At 35.6% G+C, this 22047-nt stretch overlaps 1 protein-coding gene across 2 annotated transcripts in view; it reads left to right on the top strand.

The window, feature by feature from the left end:
- The window catches only part of SP4 (Sp4 transcription factor), a 22304-nt gene extending 1476 nt beyond the window's left edge, over positions 1-20828 (top strand). For both annotated transcript variants that reach the window (XM_085307613.1, XM_085307615.1), the window contains exons 3-6: positions 74-1631; positions 16901-17132; positions 17350-17549; positions 18662-20828. In XM_085307613.1, coding sequence (XP_085163739.1) covers positions 74-1631; positions 16901-17132; positions 17350-17549; positions 18662-18909 — 2238 coding nt within the window. In that variant the 3' untranslated portion in view covers positions 18910-20828. The remainder of the gene's footprint in view (positions 1-73; positions 1632-16900; positions 17133-17349; positions 17550-18661) is intronic.
- Positions 20829-22047: the final 1219 nt, after the last annotated feature.

The raw sequence follows: 22047 nt of genomic DNA, 5'->3' as shown, positions 1-22047 counted from the left end.
AATCTGAATAGTAATTTCTGATGGTTTGTGTTCATGCTCTTCTGAATCTGTTCTATTTTCTCTTTATGGATAGGATTCTCAGCCTTCACCTCTAGCTTTGCTAGCAGCCACTTGCAGCAAAATAGGAACTCCTGGTGAAAATCAAGCAACTGGACAACAGCAGATTATTATAGATCCAAATCAAGGTTTGGTGCAGCTTCAAAATCAGCCACAACAGTTAGAATTAGTAACAACTCAGCTTGCTGGAAACACTTGGCAGCTTGTTGCTGCTGCTCCTTCTACTTCAAAAGAAAATAATGTTGCTCAACAAAGCTCTTCGGTTGCCTCCAGTGCAGCTAGTCCCTCCAGCAGTAATAACGGAAGTTCATCTCCTACAAAAACCAAGCCAGGGAATTCTTCTGCAACAAATCCTGGACAATTTCAAGTCATTCAAGTACAGAATCCAAGTGGCAGTGTCCAATACCAAGTGATCCCACAGATTCAGACAACAGAAGGTCAACAAATTCAAATCAATCCTGCTAATGCTACTGCTCTACAAGATATACAGGGTCAAATTCAACTTATTCCTGCAGGGAATAATCAAGCTATCCTCACAACTGCAAATAGGACAGCTTCGGGGAATATTATTGCTCAAAACCTAGCAAATCAGACAGTTCCAGTCCAAATAAGGCCTGGTGTTTCCATACCACTGCAACTGCAAACAATTCCTGGTACTCAGGCACAAGTCGTAACAACTTTACCTATAAACATTGGTGGAGTAACTTTAGCATTGCCTGTGATAAACAATGTGGCAGCGGGAGGAGGTTCTGGACAAGTTGGCCAGTCTACTGAGAGTGGAGTTTCCAATGGAAATCAGGTAGCATCTACACCTGTCACTACTGCCTCTGTTAGTACAATGCCAGAATCTCCTTCCTCATCTTCCACCTCTACGACCACTGCCTCAACATCTCTAACTAGTGGTGATGCTTTAGTAAGCTCTGCAGAAACAGGCCAGTACACAAGCACAGCGGGTAGCAGTTCAGAGCAGACGGCTGAAGAACCTCAAACAACTGCTACAGACTCTGAAGCCCAGAGCTCCAGTCAGCTCCAGTCCAATGGACTACAGAATGTTCAGGATCAGTCAGGTTCCCTTCAGCAGGTCCAAATTGTAGGCCAGCCTATTCTACAGCAAATACAGATCCAGCAGCCTCAACAGCAGATTATTCAGGCCATTCCTCCACAGTCATTTCAGCTCCAGTCAGGACAAACTATACAGACCATCCAGCAGCAGCCATTGCAGAATGTTCAGCTGCAGGCAGTGAGTCCAACTCAGGTGCTCATCAGGGCTCCAACTTTAACACCATCAGGGCAAATCAGCTGGCAAACTGTACAGGTTCAGAATCTGCAAAGCCTTTCCAATCTTCAAGTTCAAAATGCTGGGTTACCCCAACAACTAACCATTACCCCTGTTTCTTCAAGTGGTGGCACAACTATTGCTCAGATTGCACCAGTAGCTGTTGCTGGTACCCCAATCACACTGAATGCTGCCCAGCTTGCTTCAGTACCTAATCTCCAAACAGTAAGTGTTGCCAACTTGAGTGCTGCAGGTGTTCAAGTTCAAGGAGTTCCGGTTACCATTACCAGTGTTGCAGGTGAGTGGTCTGACAAAGTATTTTACTATTGCAAGAATACCAGACAATGTTTTTTTTCTTGCGTTTTTCAGGCTTTCCATAGTAAATTTGAAGCTCTTAACTGTGAAGAAATACCTTATCCTTATCACTAAATTTCAGTATTTTAATGTAGCTGACACCTCTCCTACACATTGAGCTAATATTAGCAGTTGCATCAATATGAGTCGTTGCCTCAGTTGGAATGGGGCTATTGGTATTTAATAAGGCAAACAGAAAAAGCATCATTCGAGAATAGTTTTGAAGGCATGTAAGCTTTGGAAGGGAATATGAGGCTGTACTGTTACGACTTTAGTTACAAAAGCAAAACCAGAAAACTCTTCCAAACAGGTAGTACCGCTAATCTATGCTGGGTTGGAGGGGTGTGGGATGAGGAAAGAGACAGTAAGTGAACTGGAGGATCTCATGTCATGGCATGTATTTTGTGTGGAACTGTTTATTATACTCTGCATTAGCTCCGAAAGTTGTACCCTCTGCAAAGAGATCAAATGGAATAAGGTACATCTACACATAGTAAGGTTCCTGTGATTTATGTGTTATTGTGTGTTTTTTTTAACTGATAACTGTAGTTCAGTACTTCAGTATTGAACTTCTGAATTGTATTATGAAATGCCTGTTTGATTATGCTCATTTAATCAGTCCCTACTCCAACTATTAAAAGATTTGGGCTGGATAGTAGAACTTAATTCTAAAGCATATTCTATGTAGTGTTCTCTGCAGTGTCTCATAAAGACATCTCTGTAAAACTTGTAAACTTTTAAATCAAGTTTTACACAAAATCTTTAGGGGTTCTCTTTGCCAGATTGATAACCATTTATAGGAACTTGGTTTTACTTCATGCAAGTCTTCTAGTCTTGTAGTTAAACACTTTTTTTTAATAAAAGAAACTGTGTACAGTTAGGCTGTTGTGAATATAAAACCATAAGAGAGATTCACATCTCATTGCTGTCCAGTCAACACTAAAAGTATTTGTATCTAGCTGGCTTAATAAAATTCTTCAAGTGCTAAATTTCTCATTATCTGCTATAGTACTCTTTGGCACCTAATAGCGTGTTGAATTCTTGAGAGCTGGACTGGATGCATTAAACCCATCTTACTGAAGGAACATTGCAAGAATGTTAATCTAGGTAATGAAAATTAAAATCTTGACCTTCTAGTGTTTGGTTTTAATGGTTCCAAACAAAACTTTGCTTGCTGGAAGTGATCAGCTGCTACAATAGACTATGGTCTAATTTGCCTTGGAAAACTTTCCGTGATGGGAGAGTGCCAACTGGCTACAGTTGTTAGACAGGAGTTGATATTTTGGTAGGGGACTATATGGGAAATCTGCTTGGGGAGCAGCCTGGTCTTGGCAGTGGGATAGCAATCTTTCTGTAAGCTTTTTTTTTTTTCCTCCCCTCCCCTTTCTCTCTTCTCCTTCTTACTAATGGCTTAAAACTGTTTACTAAATGCTAGTAGGAATCTGAAATAAAAATTCTGAACATCATCTTGCTCAGTTACCTTGATTGTACCTCTGCCTGTGATGTCCTCTAGAAAATAGAGGAATTGGCATTTGTAACTGAGGATGAAGGAAGGGAAGCGAGTTGCAGGTGTGGTCCTTAAAGAAGCCTTAGTCATAAGTTCTGTAGTCCTTTTTTTCTTTTTTAAAACATACTAGCAGCAGTGAATGCTCTGAGAGTTTTTGTTACTGTTTGTTTTTCTCCCCTCCTTTCCTCCATACATAAGGTACTATATCTATTTCTGAGGCTTGGGGACAGGGGAAAAAGGAGATCTTCCAAGAAAGTGAGTTAGATCATATTATCCTTCTCTTCATCTCTCTCCTGCAAAACTTCCTAATGCTGCATTCTGGGAATGAATGCCATGATAGCATGGAAAGAGTGAAGAGCTTGAAGTGCTGTCCTCTTGTTAATGCTGTATTAAATATTTGAGAAAATAATGGTGTGTGAAATTGAAATGCAAACATGCTAAAAACTAAAGTTTGCTTACCAATTATAAGGAACAAGGTGTCTTGATCATGGCTATTAACATCTTTGGATTCAGCATTTTAAATTTGAAATGGCTTTTGTTATTATCATTACAAGGCTATTATCATTACAAGGAATTTGATTAAAATTAACTGCCCACTTAACTGCAGACTGATATTTCTGTTCTTCCTATGCAGTACTCGAGTCTGTCAGTGTGAATTCTTTTGTAAATGAATTGAACTTCCCAGAAGTGTGAATTCTTTTGTAAATGAACTTTCCAGAAGTGGATCATTTGCTACAAGTGAACAGTAAGAGTAGGTGTTAGAAATAAGCCATGTGTAGGATGTCCAGAAAGTGTCAGGGAACAGACTGGCTGAACGACTCAATTCATGTGTCAACTCAGGTACTCGGGTTTTGTTAGAAGAGCTTTCTTCTCCTTCAAGCAAACCCAAGCAATCAAGCCACCAAACTTTTGTGAGAGGAGAAGGGGGGAATATTTGTCATAAATAACTATTCCTTTGTTTCTGTTGTATTTCTGTGATATGAATATTAGTTTTGCTAGTTGTTACTGCAAAGGAGTAACTTGGGTACTGAGAAACTAAGAAAAATATAATAAATGGAACAGTAAAGCAATAGAACTTTAACAGCAAATAATGGAACTCTTTAGCTTAAAATTCTTGGGGAAATGTTAAGCTATAGAACTATGTTGGTAAAGCTTCTTCAGGCATTAATGATCTTGTCAAGAGGATTCCAAATTCTGGAAGAGATATCTCGCATTAGAAAAATACTAAAATGTTCAAGTAAGTATTTTTATTGGCTTTATAACCTTTCTTCTGAGTCTTTCATCTCAAGATGTGTAGGCTCTACTGTAAACCAAACAAGGTGAATAAGGTGTGCGGGTTGCATGGATTTTGTTTGTTTTGTTAATGGAAAACTCAGATGTGCTGCTTTTGGTGAGTATCATGCTTGTAACTGTATGTTATTTGTGGGCAAAAGCAGAGCAGTTCTCATATTGTTTCACTTTCTGGCCTAAGTGAAGAATCATTCAGCATCAATGACGTAGAAGAAATTTTATAGAAGTAAAAACTGCAAAGCATCAGTTGAAGGAATAATTGAAGGCACAGAAAAAAGCTGGATGAGGAAGAGAGAGAAATTAAGTATCTGAGCCTTAAAAAATACTTAATGATTTAATTCAGAGCTATTCAAACTATGTGCTAAGTAAAAGCAAGTGTTTACTTGAACATGCAGAAATCTGCAAATACTTGGCTTGCTATGAGATCAGTTATGTCATAGCCATCTTCCTTTGAGCAAGTTTTGTGCAACATAAGTAGCATTTCTTTAGTGCTACAGGAATTGTAGTTGGTTTTTATACCTCATTCTGTGGGGAACAGCATAGTCTTTACTGTTAATCTGAAACAAAATGCGAAAGAAAATACATGTTGGCTTCCTGAGTTTACCCTGCATAAGTTTGGTACAAATAGACAATACACAGCTACAGCTCCCTTATCTTTTTAAGGCTTCTGCTGTAGTAGCTGTGTAGTCAAGGTCAAAGGATTTCCCCCTCCTCCTCCTCTTAAAATAAGATAGACTTTACTTAAAGTTCAGGTATTCTTATTTATCTGGATGTGTTTACTTGATAATATAAATGACTGTAGAAAGAGCTTGTTTCAAAACTGGTATGGTTCTGAAAAAAAATGGTTCATAAAACCATTTCTTTTTTGTGGGCTAGGTTCCTTTGTCTCTCAACACAAAACTTGGAATATATTTGTTCTAGGAATAGCATGGAATGTGAATTGGATGCTGGTAAATATGGAGTGAAATAAAATGGACTATTAAACTAATGCTTAAGTATATCACTTTGTCTGTAAAAGTTGTTCTGCATGTGTAATTTCTTAAGTTGAGGCCTAAAGAAGTCACAAGCTTTTCTGAACTCAGTGTTTTGCTAACAACTGGAATACTTTGGACCTCTCAATAATAAAGATGGTATCTTTTCAGATTTTTTTTCTCAGAAGAAATAAGAAATTAAAGTAATGATACAGACTTGTCTCAACTCTGATCATACCTCTTGAAATAATCATTATGTGAGGATGAAGATTTCTGGCTGTCCTTATATGGACACTTTCAAAGTTAATTGCAACTTACCTAGACCTGGTCAGGATTTCATTAGTTTCTTGTCATGGATTTCACCACCTTGCAATTCAAGTTCATGCCACTTTAAAACGAGTGGTGGCATGGCCCAAATTACAGGTAAAGTTTTGAGCTCATCCACCAAAATACCATGGAAGAAGAGCTTCTGTTGAGTGGATTTTATTTATTTATTTATTTTTGCCTGACAATACTAGAACTAGAGAGTTTGCAGGGATGACTGTCTCTTGCAGGGATATGCTATGGACTTTAAACCAGTTATTAATGACAAGTCCAATATCAAGTCTTTTCACTGGGGTATTTCAAAGAGGGGAAAAAAGCAGTGCCATTTACCTACTTATGTAGTTATGTGGGTAACTAAGACTCTTTCCCCTTTTTCTTCCCACTGCTTCTGCTGCACTACTACTTTTAGTTACGCAGTTTGCTAGTACCTCTAGATCTCCTGCTTCCTTATGTATTTTTCTCTTGCCTGCATCTACCTCTGCCTGTTCTTCAGGCTTTCTCTTCCCTTTCTTCCTTTATTGAGTCCTCTTTTTGTGAGTTGCTGATTCTGTGACTTACTGTTCAAAGGCTGAAGACATTCAACCAGCATGACTGGAATATCCAAACAATCTTCTCAGGGATTTTAAAAAATTTGGTCAAACGATCTCAAACAGGAATAAAATGATAAATAAGAGATAATGTGTATAATTCGGGAATATAAAATTCAAAGGTGTTTCTAACTAAATATTTAGTCTTTGACAGTGTTTGCTGACCACAAGCAATGTGTACAAGAAAGATCTGCTTTCTCAGATCCTGTTTCACTCTTCAGTGATCTGCAGCTCAAGTCTTCATGGGTCAGAAGTGGTCACTTTCATATTTAATGGATTTTTTTTTAAAAGAATTGTCTTTTTTGAGCCCATGTAAATTTTTGATATCTTCAGCACTTGTTGGCAATAAATTCAGTGCCTTAATGGTTAAAACACCTTTTTTAATCTGTTCTTTTAATTTCTCGTAACACAAGAATTAAAGATCTGTTCCACCTTTGTACCACCCGTGAACTTCTATCTCTCTATTATATATACTAGATATTGAGGGAAGGGAGGGTTGTTTAGCCTGAAGTCACTGTATGAGAAAAATAGATTTTCATGTTAGTCTCCTACTTGCTCATGTTAATGTAGCAGCAAGTATGGGTAGACTCAAATCTTAATGATTTTGTACTTAAGCAAGCAGGGAAGCTTTTAGGTGGTGATGAGGTGAAAAGGGTTTAAAACAGCCATGGTATATACAAGCAAATGGGCAAATGTAAGTGCTAATTGTGAAAGTCAAAGGAGTTAAAGGGTGGTGTTTGCATGATGTTTTGAACAACATCCAGTGTTCTCCTGGATGTTTATTGGCAAGCAAGCTGTGGCAAATATCTGGAAAGAAACAGAAGTTATGGAATCTGCAGTAAAAAGATAAGTACAAAGAATTGAGCTCTTTTCTACAAAAATGGAAAAAACAAATGCAGAAGGCTTTATTAATTTTTGCATCCTAGTGTGATATTTGGCATGCTAGACAGTCTTCTACTGTGAGTGTTTGAAAACCAGTTGGAAGGAATATGAAAATTTAGCGTACTTTTTCCTCAAAGTCATGAAAGGTCATTTACAACTGTTCTCAGGTTGCCTTGAGCTGAGGATTGTTGTAGAGCCACAGTGTTCCAAATATTATACCACTTGGCATTCTTTTCAAATGCTTCGGAGTAATTATAGGAGAAGCATTTAATCTTCTAATAACAAGATTGCTTTGGCTGTAGGGTTTTCTTAAACTGAAATTCAGAATACTGGCAGAAACAGTGTATCAACAAACCATGATATTTTACTAGGTGATAGTAGTTCAAAAATAATTTATCTGTATGCTGTTTCTAAACCTGATGCATATGGAAACCATAATCTATTTGTTCAACTAAAGTGTCTGTGGAGAATAACATTGTGATGCACCTCCGTAAAACAAGCCTTTGCTCCCTGACCTGTGAGTAGCAAGGCATGACTTCATTACTTCTGGATAAAGTGGGGAGGGGAAGTATTTAAAGTAATATGTTTGCTTATAATTACATAGTGAAACAGGCTTCTAATGAACAGTCTCTTTGCTAGTAACATCATGAAATGGTTGCAGGTTCTTAAGGTCTTCAAAGGCGAGCATTAGTAAAACTTTCACAATTACAGTATGTGGTCTTACTGAAATATTTTTATAAGAAATATCTTTATAATAGAGGTACTCGCTCTGAGAATATGAATTCTTGCCCTTCCTTTCATTCTCTGTCCTCAGAAATAGCATATAGAATGGAAAACGAATTAACTAAATTTTCTTGTTCACAAATCTGTCAAGGAAGAAAATGCTTATTTGAATGATACTGCACATCTTCATCAGCCTGTTACTACTACTACTATTTTTGGTCAGAAGGTTCTAAGGGAACATTAATTTTGAGTAAAAACCATATTACTATTGAAAAACTTCCCAGTGATCAGTGATTTTAATCAAATATTTAGTTAATAAAAGTTATTTTATTCATATGCTATATCCCAGCTCTTGAAATGGTCAAGACTGCACAGGAACTATATTTTTCTAATTAATATCTTGTTCTGGCTATATGAAACTTTCACCAAAACCATGGTTTTCTGGACATCCTCAGTCTCTTCAGAAGGTTAGCATCTCCATGCATGCTTATGTTTGTTTGGAGTATAGTTAAATGGATTTCTGTACACATTATTTCTTAAGAATAGTGTTTGGAGTAAACCTTAATACTTACACTGGTGAGCAGTCATATACCTCAGTAAGCTTGTTTTCAATGACCATGTTATCTCAGTATGCATAGTTAGTCTTAATAGACTTGCAAACCAGTATCATATTGTTGTAAACAGGTCAGTTAATATCTTTGGAATTACATAATAGGTACTTACATAACACTTGAAGTACAAATCTACCTTTCCGTAGATACAGGATGGTTTCAAGTAATGACCTGACCACTTTTCCCTTGAGCAAAATACTGAAGTCTAAGCAATGTAGGTCCTGGTTGTCTTGTTTCTTTGGTCATCTGGAAATAATTCTGAGTAAAACATCAAGCTTTTTAGGTTATATTCTATACCAGAAAGGAAGATCAAGCATGCCATTTTAAAGGGTATCTGTTACAGAAGTGTTGGCAGAACTTCGAAGGGGTTTGGTCTTAGATGCTTACATGCTCCCTCTGTTATTCTGTAATATAGCTCTGATAAAGGGTTGCAACAAGGTATAAGAGATGTTGCAGTTTTAATAAACAAATCAGTCATTGATATTGGTTAGCCTATCTACTATAGGCTGTGATAAATCCAAGGCTTCTATCTCATATTTAGTCTTACTGTAAAATATCTTTAGAAGTGTTTTATGAGTCTTATGTTTCCTGAGAACAATTCTAACCACCCTCTTGCTAGAAGCTTTTTAGATTCTGAACAAATTTATCAAATTCTTCACCTAGTTTTAAGGTTAGGTGTTTTTGATTTTTTTTTCTTTTTTCTGTGTCTACATACCTGTTTACTAATCCCTTCTGTGCATAGAGCTATATTTTTATCAACATAAAGGTAACATTTCATATAGCTGAAATGTTTAGTTAAAGAGTATTTATGAGCCCTCTAGTCAAGCATCAGTTTGGAAATATAAAAGAGTAAATAAAGCAGCTAAACTGTAGTTAAAAATAAAAGTACTGAAAACTTAGCATGTATTTCTTGTCAACTGCCTTATGTCCTTTGAAGATTAGGCTATTATGATATTCATGGTAATTGATTCACGCATACATTGAATTAAAATGCTGAAAAACAGACTTCTTAAATATCTTAAGTCAGCACTTTAGCTTAGCTATGGCAGAAGCATTTAAGATGGGTGCATTTTTTAATTGTTACAGGTTATCAGATGCTGCAGTCCTATTTAGTCTGTAGCAACTGACAGTCAACAAGTTTACTTCCCTGAGGTAAAGGGGAAGAGTAGGAAGAAAGAACTTGTCCAAATTTTGCTGTGACTCTAAGTTATAGAGTGAGATGAGAGTTGGGGTGGCAAAGGCTGTTTTCAGTGAAAACAAACATAAAATCACATTTTTCATTCACTACTAGTTTCTATGCAATGTGACATTTCACAGCACAGAACTGCATGCTTTTGTCTGCAGAGAAGTTTTCTTGAAGATTTAACAAATATTCTTTACTCTGACTTCTTCAACAAAGATAAAAATCACTTTTTTTTGAAAAGTTCTCTTGCCTTAGCGGTAGGATAACAAGTTAATTTCTCTGACTCATCATTGGACAGTTCATTCGTTAGAATACCGAACAAACTGTAGTGTTTCCCCCCCCCCCCCCAAAGCTAAACCCTATTACCCTATTAAGATAGCAGCAAACCTTCTGGAACAACCAGGAGTGTTTTCTGGTTTTGACTGAAACCCCTGCTTTTGATTGTGCAAGACTAAATTTTGTGAAAATGCAGTTCCATAGTTGATTTTGCATTGTTTACTTATAGCATTTCCTGTATTGTATTTGTGCTAGCTCTTTGCGATGTCTATTAAAGTAACAACAGAGAACTGGCTTTCAGTTAAATGAAAAAAATACTACAATCTGGAAAAATTACTTTTCTATCTGAAAATACAGAAGTGACTTCATGTTGTCCTAAAGCACCTGGGTAGAGCATTCTGTTTTTGAAAAGCTATTAAAGTATCTTCACGAAATTTCATGGGGTGTGTTTTGTATTTCGGTCTTGCTGGTAAGAATCTTACACAAAATGAAAATCACTTTTTAAAGAGCTGTTAAACCCTCAAAACCCTTATTTATTACTGCTTTAGGATTCCAGCTTTTAAGCAGTATTTTTCACAGAAAATAAGCTTAGTTAATCATGATGATCACTAATTGCACTGGCCCATCTGATGCAAAAGCAAGCTCCTAAGCAAGATGATCCAAGTTCCTACAAATTTTGTCAAAATCTACAATGGTAGAAGATAGAAATTTGCTGTAATGTCTTTTTAGTTAGTAGGAAAGACAGAGTTGTCTAGTTAATACTGTAGTTGTTTATACTGGAAACTATTTTTTGCTTACAGTAACACCTGGACATTATATGCTGAGACAACCCAAACTTTCTATTGTAATTGGGCTCATCTGGCGCTCGCGCTCTCGCTCTCACTCTCTCTCTCTCTCTCTCTCTCTCTCATACATTTACTTGACTGTTTCAGTGGGAAAGATTACTAGCTAAGATCATGTAGGCTTTCTATTTGAGAAGTTTTAAAAATGTCTACAATATTTGCAATTATTAAGTTGTAAGCATAGAATAAAAGTCTGTCTTTTTTTTAATATTGCAGACAGTGAAAGTCTTACAGCACTTAATTTGTAAAATAAGTATCATGCCAAGTTGCCTTGTTGTTTTATTTGACCACAGGAAAACATGCAATAATTACTCCTCAAAAGAAAGAGACAGTTGGTTAGAGCATGGTGGTAATAATGCCAAGGTCACGCGTTCGATTCCCATATGGGCCACTCATTTGGGAGTTGGACTAGATGATCTCCAGAGGTCCCTTCCAACCCTACCAATTCTATGATTCTAAATTTTAGACAGAAGTGAAAAGAAAACGGAGTAATTGCCATCAGTGTTGTTTTGCGCACTAACATTTTGTTGAAACTTAAAATTGTAAACCTGACTGTGTGCAGTAAACTACAACTGTCTGCAAGTTCAGTGATGATTTCATTAAGGAGAGAATGTTTCACAATTTCAAGAAACTGCTATTAAAAAGAAATCATGGAAATTTAAGAAAGTCTGTCTTCTAAAAGCAGGCGTAAATTTGCAGTGACTACTTTGACAACTCCAGTGTACTAGCATAAATGAAATGTGACCTTGACTCTCTGTTCACTCAGGTAGTGATCTGTTTAGACCCATTTCTGAAATCTGCTATGTTGAAATACAAGAGCTCTTATTACTGGAARGCTTGATTATGAATGGTGGAGTATTGTGATATCAAGTCTTGTGGTTTGGCGTTTATCAGGAAGAAGTAATGCTAAGTGATTTCATGCTTGAAACTGAATTTCTGGAAGGCTCTAAATGCTATTTTTATGACTATAGCAACAAGTCTATGGTTCTATTTTTAAAAGGTCCTTTTTTCCCTTGTCTAGAAACTGACAGTAGATTACTCTGTTCCTTTATGAATAGTATTATCTCAGCTACCTGTTTTAAGAATTAGCAAGGTTTGTTTTGCTTTTCAAAGGAAGAGCTAATTTGCATATACATCATCTTTACGGAAAAATCCTTCTTGATACAAATTTTAGAAATTACCTGAGATTTTGTAAGCTGCCTAAAAACTCAGTCAACAGTTAAATAACACCTCAGTGTCCTTTCTTTATTAAGCTTGATTTAAGAAATAATGAAGTGCCTCATCTGCCATTAGTGACAATTTGTTAAGAATATTTTTTTTCATTAGGATAATAGGAAAACAGCAGCAGCAGCACATTCAGCAAGCTTTAGCTTGTCTAATCTGACCASCAAGGCTGATGAGCACTGTTCTGTAACTTGTACTGTACTGTAATAGTTCTGGTCTAGCTTGAGGGAAAGCAGAGTCTCAACTTATCAAATAGATGTAGCATTGAGTCGTCATACGCCTAGTAAGACCTCTCCATGTCGTTGCATAGCTGCAGCCTTTGGTACAGCTCTTGCTACAAAGGTTTTAATTCAGTACTCCTCTTTAGTACTTGCCCGCTTTCCTTTTTTCATGTCAAGGCTCTTGAAACTCAGTTTCTCCTGTTAGCAAGATGAAGATTCATTCCTGTGCTTTGCTCAATCTTACAATCTTAAAGTTACCTTAATTTTCAGTAATTTTTTAAATGCTGTRTGTCCTTTCATCTTCCCTTAATACATGTAAATGGTATAAAGGCAAAAGCCTTTTGCTGCTCCTTAGTAAATCCTAATATGTTATAAAAAAAAAAAAATCCAAATCCCTCCCCAGTGATGCAAATCAAGGATATCCTGGGTTCGCTACAAGACATAGATCACAGCCTGTTCTGTCAGTTTCATGAAAACTTACAAATCTTTCTTCCTGAAAAAGACTTTCAACAAGCCTCAAATATACTCATTTTTACTTTCAAACAATGATAAAGAATTTCATATTTAATAACTTTAAAGGAGAATAGATGTTTTCTGTCCTGTGTGCTCAGAGTGTGCTAGCTTGTTAGGATGCTGTTTCAAGCGTCCATAACAAAAGAATTAGGTCTAGAAATTTTAATATAGAACACTTGAGTGTTTTCTAATAAATGTTCTTTACCAAAGGCTTACGTAACTATCAGATATCCATGCTTCCTCTATTTATCCTTTACCTCAAAAAGTACAGGTTTGCTTAGTGAATATTGTGACCTGGATCTTTAAATAATGCTATTTGTGTGACACTGAGAGTTTCAGACCCTCCTGCTGTGATTTTAGTAAGTGGAATTGAAAGGAGAAGGAGTTTGAAATAATCAACAGCTCTGCAAGCTTAATTTAAAAGAAGAAAGTCAACATTCACATTAAGAAATGTAATAACTCTTTTAATGCCATCCAAAGGGCGTGCATTTAGTTTAACTGAAGCCATATGGAAATTAGAGTTGCCTAAGCAACATTACTCTTGGCATTTTCCATCTCTTTTATTTTACTGTCACCTTTACTTTTACTGTGAAGCTTTCCTACTCAAATATATCACTACATCTTGTTTAATAAGTAGATTAAAGTTGTAGCTCAGTAATGCTCTTAAGATGGTCCTCATGTGGGCCATGCAAGTATTCAGAAGAACAAAAGACAAAGATTGAGGAAACAACAGRCTGGATAAAGTATGTGTCAGCAGTGCTACTGGATATTCTGAAGAACTATCAGAAGACTCTTGTGGCTTGTTATCTCATGACTCAAGTTTTGGTCTCTAAGCCATATCTAATCAGCACAATGTGTGCAACTCCCAGAAATACTGAACAGGCTTCTCCATAAATGAGAGCTGACCAGATCCAGCTAGAATTGTGACAGATGTTTGCCACTGTAGCATTAGTGATGGAGTATGAAAAGAGTTCTAAGTGCATCAATTCATATCTATCTTGAAAAATCAGTCTGGAGAAAATCACATTAAAACTTTAAAGAAAATTCAAGAAAAAGAATGAGAGAAAATGGTGTTACTCAGCTGCGTTCTGACCATGGAGCGATTAGGTGCAGGACTTTCTTGGCCAAACAAGACTTTCTGACATGGATGGAGTCATCAGTCTAACATCTTTTGATGACAAAGGATATATAATATACCTGAAAACCTGACTAGTGCTGAAATAGTGTCAAAGACTGCGGTAGGTGTGGCCATAGTACTTGATACACTTTAGCTTTTGTAGTGACCATTCATGGACTGTCTTCATTTATAGTGCTGACCCTGTGATTTAGATCAGTTTGCATTTTGAGTTTACTTAATAATAAGAGGGCTGATAACACTTTATGCTCCGTGAGGTATTCCAAGTTGAGCTAGTTTGTCCTGTCAATTTATTTACCTTTGGCTAAACAAAAACTAAAGCTGGCTGTAGCATAAGGAATAAAAATATCATGTTCAGACGAGTATAAGATTAGGAAAAAAAAAAAAAAGAGCTGCTTTTAGTCATTCATTAAACTCTGTCACTAATGCAGCAGCTTTAACAGCCTGACAGGGAATTGCCCTGGACTAGCATTTTTCTTTGGAAGCTCTTGTGTCCCGTTCTGCTGATATTAGACCCAAGTGCTACATATTACTATCTGCATTTATGCCCCAATGTTCTCCATACTCTTTATCCTCATTTCCCTCAAGGACTCTTCACRTGAATGCCTTTTGCTAACACCAGGTTCATTGCTCTATTGAAGAGATATGAAGAGATCTCTTGAGAATATGGGAAATAAACTTATTTCTAGTGTTCATTCTTTCTGAAAGACTTTCTTCTATCCTAGATGTATAGAGTCTCTACACTCAAGATTAAGATTGTAATTCTATTTTTCTTCTGCTGTAAATTCTAGGCTTTTAGACCCCCCCCCCCCACACCGCTATTACTTTTTAGCTGTCCAATAGCAAGTGGGATTCAATCATTATCACTTCTGGATTTGCCTTTGTTCTTTTTAGAGAATCAAAAGCACTCAGTATCTGTCAATAGTTGTTGTGCACTTAGTCCCTTTGGGAGGTTCTCTATATATCATGCTTTTTAGTTTTCACCTATTTGCTTGTATGTGGAGGTGTTTGTTAGGTTAATCTATAGCTGTTATCATGGCACTTTATCCAAGTTGGTCTGTCCAAGTGTACATAGTTCCTCAGCAATTGTGTGAATAAAGTAATCACTATTCAGCACTGTGTCATACGTGAACTCATTTGATAGCTAGGCAAATTAGACTTCAGAAAGGGTTTTCTCAGTACTGTCCTCACTGATGACTTACAGATGCCTGAGAAGAAAGTTGCAGTACTCATTTGAATTGCTCTGAATCATATTACCTCCAACTAATTTCTTGCTTTTAAATTAGTGCTTTAATACTGAGGACTGTCAGACAGGGCATATAGAATATTTTGGTTTATTCTGAGGCACTCCATATTGGTAACTGCATTCTATCAATAAATAGAATAGTATTTCCCCTTCTTTCCCATTTGTGTGTAACAACAGAATTTTTGAAAACGGCAATTTGTTAATTTATTTTACCTGTTGCTGACAGGACTAGCATTCAGTGTTACCAGATTCAAAATGCCAGTTATGTCTTTGTGTCAGATTATTTTCTCAAAACCTATAGTACTAAAATATTTAGGAAAGCAAATGTACTATTACCCTGCTTTTCAAGAAATTATACTTACCTATATTGGAATATTCTATTTAACATCAAGACAGTCTCTCTAATTTGCTTTGATCAAAAAAGCCAATGGGATCATGAAATTACACAATGAAGTTGAATCCTTAATGCATCAAGTCAATCTTAGAATTCCCTTTGATTCAGTAAACCCTTCCAGTCTTCTTGAAACCATACTTGTTCTGAAAAACAAAACAGAAAAGCTACTCTTCACTTTTCAAAGCTCTGGTGTGCTAGCTCATTCAAATTTAGTCCTTTTCTTTGCGGAGGTTACAGGAATATCAGTGACCTGAAGAATTTCATCTAGAAGCTCTGGTTGTTCACTGTGTTTATGTTTGTTGTCAGCTGATTAGGCGAGGTGTTCCTTTCAGACTTTAAAGCATTTTACCAGAACACCAGTGACCCATCATACTCTTTCAGAAACATACTGATTATTGCCCTTTTCTAGACAGTAAGACTGTAACAAGCAAAAAGGACAAATTCTGGGTCCAAAAAGTCAGTAGTCCTATCTGTTTAAATCACAATTCTTACTCTCCAGAGTATTTTTATCAATAGTCACTTATTGAGGTATCTGTGTGGATATTTTATTTTWAAAAAATATAATTATTTGCCTTACAACAAACATAGTCTTTTTTGGAGGCTGTTAGTGAATTGTGTAGTCTCTTTGTTCAAACTTTTCAGGGTCCCAGGGTATGAGTACTGATAGATTAATGTGTAGTTTGTTGCTTTGCCCTTTTCCTGTTTTTATGACTTCATGTTGGAACATCAGCTACACAGTCCTGAAAGACCTCATTAACTAAGAGAAACTTGTCTTAATGTAAATAAAGTTAGGCTCTGTCTTGATTAAGTACTTACAGGTATCACAAATATTTTATAACTAACAATTCTGTATGCACCATGTAATAACTTTTAAAAATGAACTAATGCTAGTTTTCTGAATGTACATATTATACAAGGTTATTATAGAAATACTAACTGGCAATAGATTTAATAATATTTCTATGTAATATTTTGTTTAATATTTTCTAATTTATCTGAGCTTTTGTGGAAAAGAATATGCCTGTTAAATTAGTTCTCATTCCCTAGTATCGCTATTTTGTTGTCTTGTACTGTTTTAATAACACATGACATTAAAAAGGACTRCCTAAACTGGCAGTGCTTCAGGAAAACTGGTAAAATGGCTGGCTGGATGCAGTATTTGTTTTGCAGTTTACCTTAATCATAGTGGATTTTTGTTCCATAAAATTGTAATATAAAGTTTATTTGTACAATTCACTTATTTAAATGACCAATAAAAGGTACGAAGATTTTCTTATTTTACAGGTCAGCAGCAAGGACAAGATGGAGGAGTGAAAGTACAGCAAGCCACAATAGCCCCTGTAACTGTAGCAGTAGGTGGCATTGCTAATGCAGCAATTGGTGCTGTTAGTCCTGATCAGATAACACAAGTGCAACTGCAACAAGCTCAACAAGCTTCTGACCAGGAAGTGCAACCTGGCAAGAGACTGAGAAGAGTTGCCTGCTCATGTCCTAACTGTAGAGAGGGGGAAGGAAGGTAAATCAATAAGTATTTAGACGATTTATTACAGCTTGCCTAATTTAAGCATGAAATCTTTTTGTATTGCCTACATGTTTTTAATCCTGCTTGTTAGAAAATGTGCTTGTATGTTTCTTTTTTTTGATAGATTATAATTTTCTCAATTAATATAAATATTTTTTCCTGAGTTAGTTAATATTATTACTACTTACCTGTTTATATTTGATCTTTTTAGAGGCAGCAATGAGCCAGGAAAAAAAAAGCAACATATCTGCCATATTGAAGGATGTGGAAAAGTTTATGGCAAGACATCTCATCTTCGGGCACATTTGCGTTGGCATACTGGTGAAAGACCATTTGTATGCAACTGGATTTTTTGTGGCAAGCGATTTACAAGGAGTGATGAGTTGCAAAGACATAGAAGAACCCACACAGGTTGGTCAGCCCTCTCTGTATACGTAATACAGCAGGTCTGAATCATAGTGGCTATGGTTTAACAGTTACATAAAAGAAAAGAACCTATTAGAATCTCTGGAAACTACATTCATATGTAAATAAAGTAACTTAAAAAGAGTAAGCAGTAGTTCTTTAGTTTTTTATCAATACAAATTTGTACTGATAAATGAGTGTGAAATCAAATAATTAAAATGATCTATTCMAACAGTTCTTTTGAATCTGCGCTAGAAGATGATCTTCTCATCATAGATAGCTGATGTCCTGTAGTGTCCAGTCTTAATTTGACATATTTCCTTGAGCGTGTAGGGTGGCTGTGAGGCAGGCAGCTGATTCCTCACTTGGACTAGTTCAGTCCTCAAGAAATTTAACCTAGTCTATTCATCTGATTTGGTCTTCTTGGGAGGTTTCATGAAGCTTCAAGAGACACTTGATAAAACAAGTTCTCTTAACAGTTCAGATTAGAACGTTGGACCTTCCACAAACTGAAAATGGTATCATCCTTCATACTTCTAGCCCCCAGAAGGCTTCACCCCCCCTCCCCCCAAATTTATAGCTTCAGAAGATAGCACTCAAAGGAAACCTACACACCAATGACATTCAAACACTGACAGCACTTTTTTTAGTATGGTGAATCTCCCCCTCTGTCCCATACATCCTCATGAGACAGATTCATGGAGCTTTGAGATTAATGTTTCCAAATTGTCTTCTCATCATTCTAACCTAAATTGTTTGTTTGTTTGTTTTAATGCTATCAAATAGTTGGTTTAGGTTCTTTGTCTCCTACACTGTCAGGTATGAAGTTCATAAAAATAGTGATCTAAAAATTAGTGACCTAAAGTGACCTAATGACCTCAGATTCAAACTACACACCAGATCACATAGCAAATATTTGTTGAAGGCAATTTAAGAATGAAGAGTGAGCTAAAAGCCTGTGACTGAACMGAACAGATCTGGAAATCAAATGGATAGAGAAGAAAATACTGTCTTCAAAAGGACACTTCAAACATTGAATAGATTCAAATGATCAAATGAAAACAGTGTTTACTGCCCTCTTTCAGTAACATTTTGGTTTTTTTCTTCTTTTAAAAAAGGTGAAAAGAGATTTGAGTGCCCAGAATGTTCTAAGAGGTTTATGAGAAGTGACCATCTCTCAAAACATGTCAAAACTCACCAGAACAAGAAGGGTGGTGGAACAGCTCTTGCTATCGTTACTTCCGGAGAACTGGACTCTTCGGTTACTGAGGTTCTTGGTTCACCAAGAATTGTCACTGTTGCTGCCATTTCTCAAGATTCAAACCCAGCAACCCCTAATGTTTCAACAAACATGGAGGAATTCTGAAAGGATCGTTTATACAGATGCCTAGTGCTGCACTTAAGTTTACATGCCTTTCAGGATATGGAAGTGGGCTGGTAAAGTGGATTACAGAGCAGGAAATCATGTTTTCAGTCTTGACTTCTGTAAGTGTTCCAGGTTGGAGGGTCAGCAAGGGAAGTGTACACTGGTGCAACAAGAAAAACATTTCAAAAATACAAACAGCGCAAATTGATGAACTGGATAAACAGATGGGGGAATATTATTTCCATACTGTACTTTTTTAGTTATATATCTGTATATCATGTAATGATTTTAAATGAACTTTTCCTTCTATTTTAGCATTGTATATTAATATGTTTGTAAAATCAGATAATGTCAATGTAAAACAGGGTGAACCTTGATGAGGATTGATATCATTTGATGAAGGTACTTTGTTTTTAATATAGATTTGTATTATTTTCATGGGAACATCCTTTTCCCTTAAGGCACAACAAAACTCAGTACAGAGTTGAGTGATAATGGAAGGATTTTAGTTTTTGCTCAGTCCATAGAACATGTCAGTTGATTTTGGCCGTCTTTTCTCAAGTTTTGGAATTGTTCAAATAGCAGCTGGACTATACATGCTGCAAAATGGATCTGAGGTGGACCTCAGATCATTTTGACCACTACATTATAGTAGTGTGTATAAATGACAATCAGTGAGTTCTAATCCCTCTCTTTCTTTGGAGAGTTAAGGTTATGTAGAATTAGAGTATACAGTAGGAAAGATTAAAGCGTAGAAAGATAATTAACATAAGATTTTACAAAAATAATGGTATCTTTATGTAGGATGAAAATGAATATGACAACTTGTCATTTTTTGGTATTTCATTTCATTATATTTTAAAACACCAGTGGTCCGTTTCTAACTTGTAGGTAATGTGAATCATAAAAACTCAATCTTAAATAGGTAATTGTTTTAATTTTTTTTTTAGAATCCATGGACATTAATCAGAGAATTGTCTCCATGAGTGTTGTAGCTCATTCTCCAGTTTCTTATTCCTGTAAATACTAGTTGTTATATTGTGGTTAATGTGCTGAGTTCTTTATGCTTTGACTTAATAGCCAAAGAAAAGAATTAATTATCACATTTTAACCAAAAAAGGCATTGTAAGTAAAATGTTCTCTCCTTTCCCCTAAATATTACTGTCTTTATTCCCTCTCCAAGGATAATATGTGGGCTGGTAATAAATATGTGTCACCTATGAAATCTTACACTGAGCCTCAAACCACAAAACAAACTGGGGAAAGAGGAATATAACTATCTCTATTACCTAGGTTGACTTGAAAGGTTTGGTTACATTTTCAGATGTGTCAGTTTAATAGGAATATAGAGGAAATGAGAAAACAAAACAAAAAAAAAATGTGCATTTGTATGTAAAAACTCCAGTGCTTACAAGGAGGAAAGATGGCCAAATATTTCATACTCAGGAGTTTGAATTATTCTTTTACAAATGTAGTTATTTGGTAATAACTCTCATGACCATTTTTTTTAATTATACACCAAAATATTTTTGACGTAACTAAAGGAAGTACAGTGCAAGAAGTTTTTTTTTTTTCCCTGCAAATTGTAAAAGGAAGAATGTGTTTGGTAACTGTTGGTTTGAGACACATAACACATACCTTGTGCATTCCCTCCCGAAACATATACTTCTCATCTGAATACTTTATCAATCTTGTGGTGTTTTGTGTATTTTTGAAGCAAGAGAAATACCAATCATTGTTTACACTGTGTACACTTTAGGCCAGCCCTTTGTAGCAAAATACTAAACTGAAGGTATTTTATACTTTCAGTTTACATAAAAAGCTTTGAGATTAAAGAAAAAACAATTTTACACTGTGGTTATAAATTTCAAGTTTCTTAAAGCTTTTGTAGACTTGTAACAGAGTCTTTAAATTTTAGTTGGGTTTTGTACATTATTTTGTATATTTTATTTAAAGTACTCTTAACTGATGTATCTGGATTTAAAACATCAGAATCAATTAGATGTTACATTTAATACAGATGAACATTAGGTAGTATTAACTGTTAATTTTATTATATAGGAAATGAAACGTCAAATATATATTTTATCATTATGCTTCACAATCAGTGCTATAAATTTCTTTATGCAAAGAAAATCTTTCCTAATATTATTACCATGTTTCCTAGAAGTTAACAATTTTTGTAAACTGAAGTTATGAGCATTCTGCACAACCATTTCATACATAATTTTTTCATGCATACTTATGTATGCAAATAGGAAACTGAAGTCATTTTTAATCTGCAATGAATCCCTATTATAGATGTATCAAAATCTAAATCTAGTTGGCTTCATAGCATCTAAAGTACATTAACTTGTGTTAGCAGGTGCACATTTTACCACTGGAATTAGAAACATTTTGACAGTCTGTTCTGCATACCATTCTGAATCCACTTTTCTGTCTTAAAAGGATCGTAAATTTCAATGTCCTTTATTTGACTCAGTGGGATATAGCTGTTGTAAGTAATAGGGCACAGATGTGCAGTAGTATCTTGTTTAATGGCATTTCACTGTTCATTCCCTTTGCCACCGTTAAAAATTTTGCTTTATTGTAATTATCAGTGCAAAGTGTATTTACCATGGTAGAACTCCAGTGTTAGAATAGTTTTTTTCTTAAAATATGCTTTCTTTGGTTAGGTTTGTGTATGTGTTGCCGATTACATTAGAAATTGGTGTTAAGTCATTATTTATCACGTTTTTTCATGAGAGCAGTAATAAAAGTGCGTAATCTAGGAGAAAAAGTTAATTTGTCAAAGTTAGGTAAGCATGATGTTTAGGTCCTATTTTTCAATTTTATAACTGTTTTATTGCAACAATATTTGTATTTAAGTCTTCATTTTAATGCCTTGTGGTGTTTTTTTTAATGCATGTCACTGAATTGTCATCCTGCAAGAATTGATGTGCAGCATAGGGTATTAAATCTACATAATGATTTTGAAACAGAAAAATAGTTGATGGTAAAAATGTAAATGTTTTGCAAAAATTCCTTATAAAAAGTTTTGTAGTAATATTTCACTTGTAAATTTTTCTAAAAAAAAGGAAAAGAAAAAAAAGAACAAGTAACATTTCCCCATGTGTAGAATTTAGAAACTAACTCTGC

The sequence above is a fragment of the Rhea americana genome, unplaced genomic scaffold (assembly GCF_003343005.1).
Source record: "Rhea americana isolate MKP2758 unplaced genomic scaffold, rheAme1 scaffold_26, whole genome shotgun sequence".
In the NCBI taxonomy this organism is placed as follows: Eukaryota; Metazoa; Chordata; class Aves; order Rheiformes; family Rheidae; genus Rhea; species Rhea americana.
The sequence above is the reverse complement of the archived record's forward strand: the minus strand, read 5'-3'. Positions and strand labels throughout refer to the sequence as shown.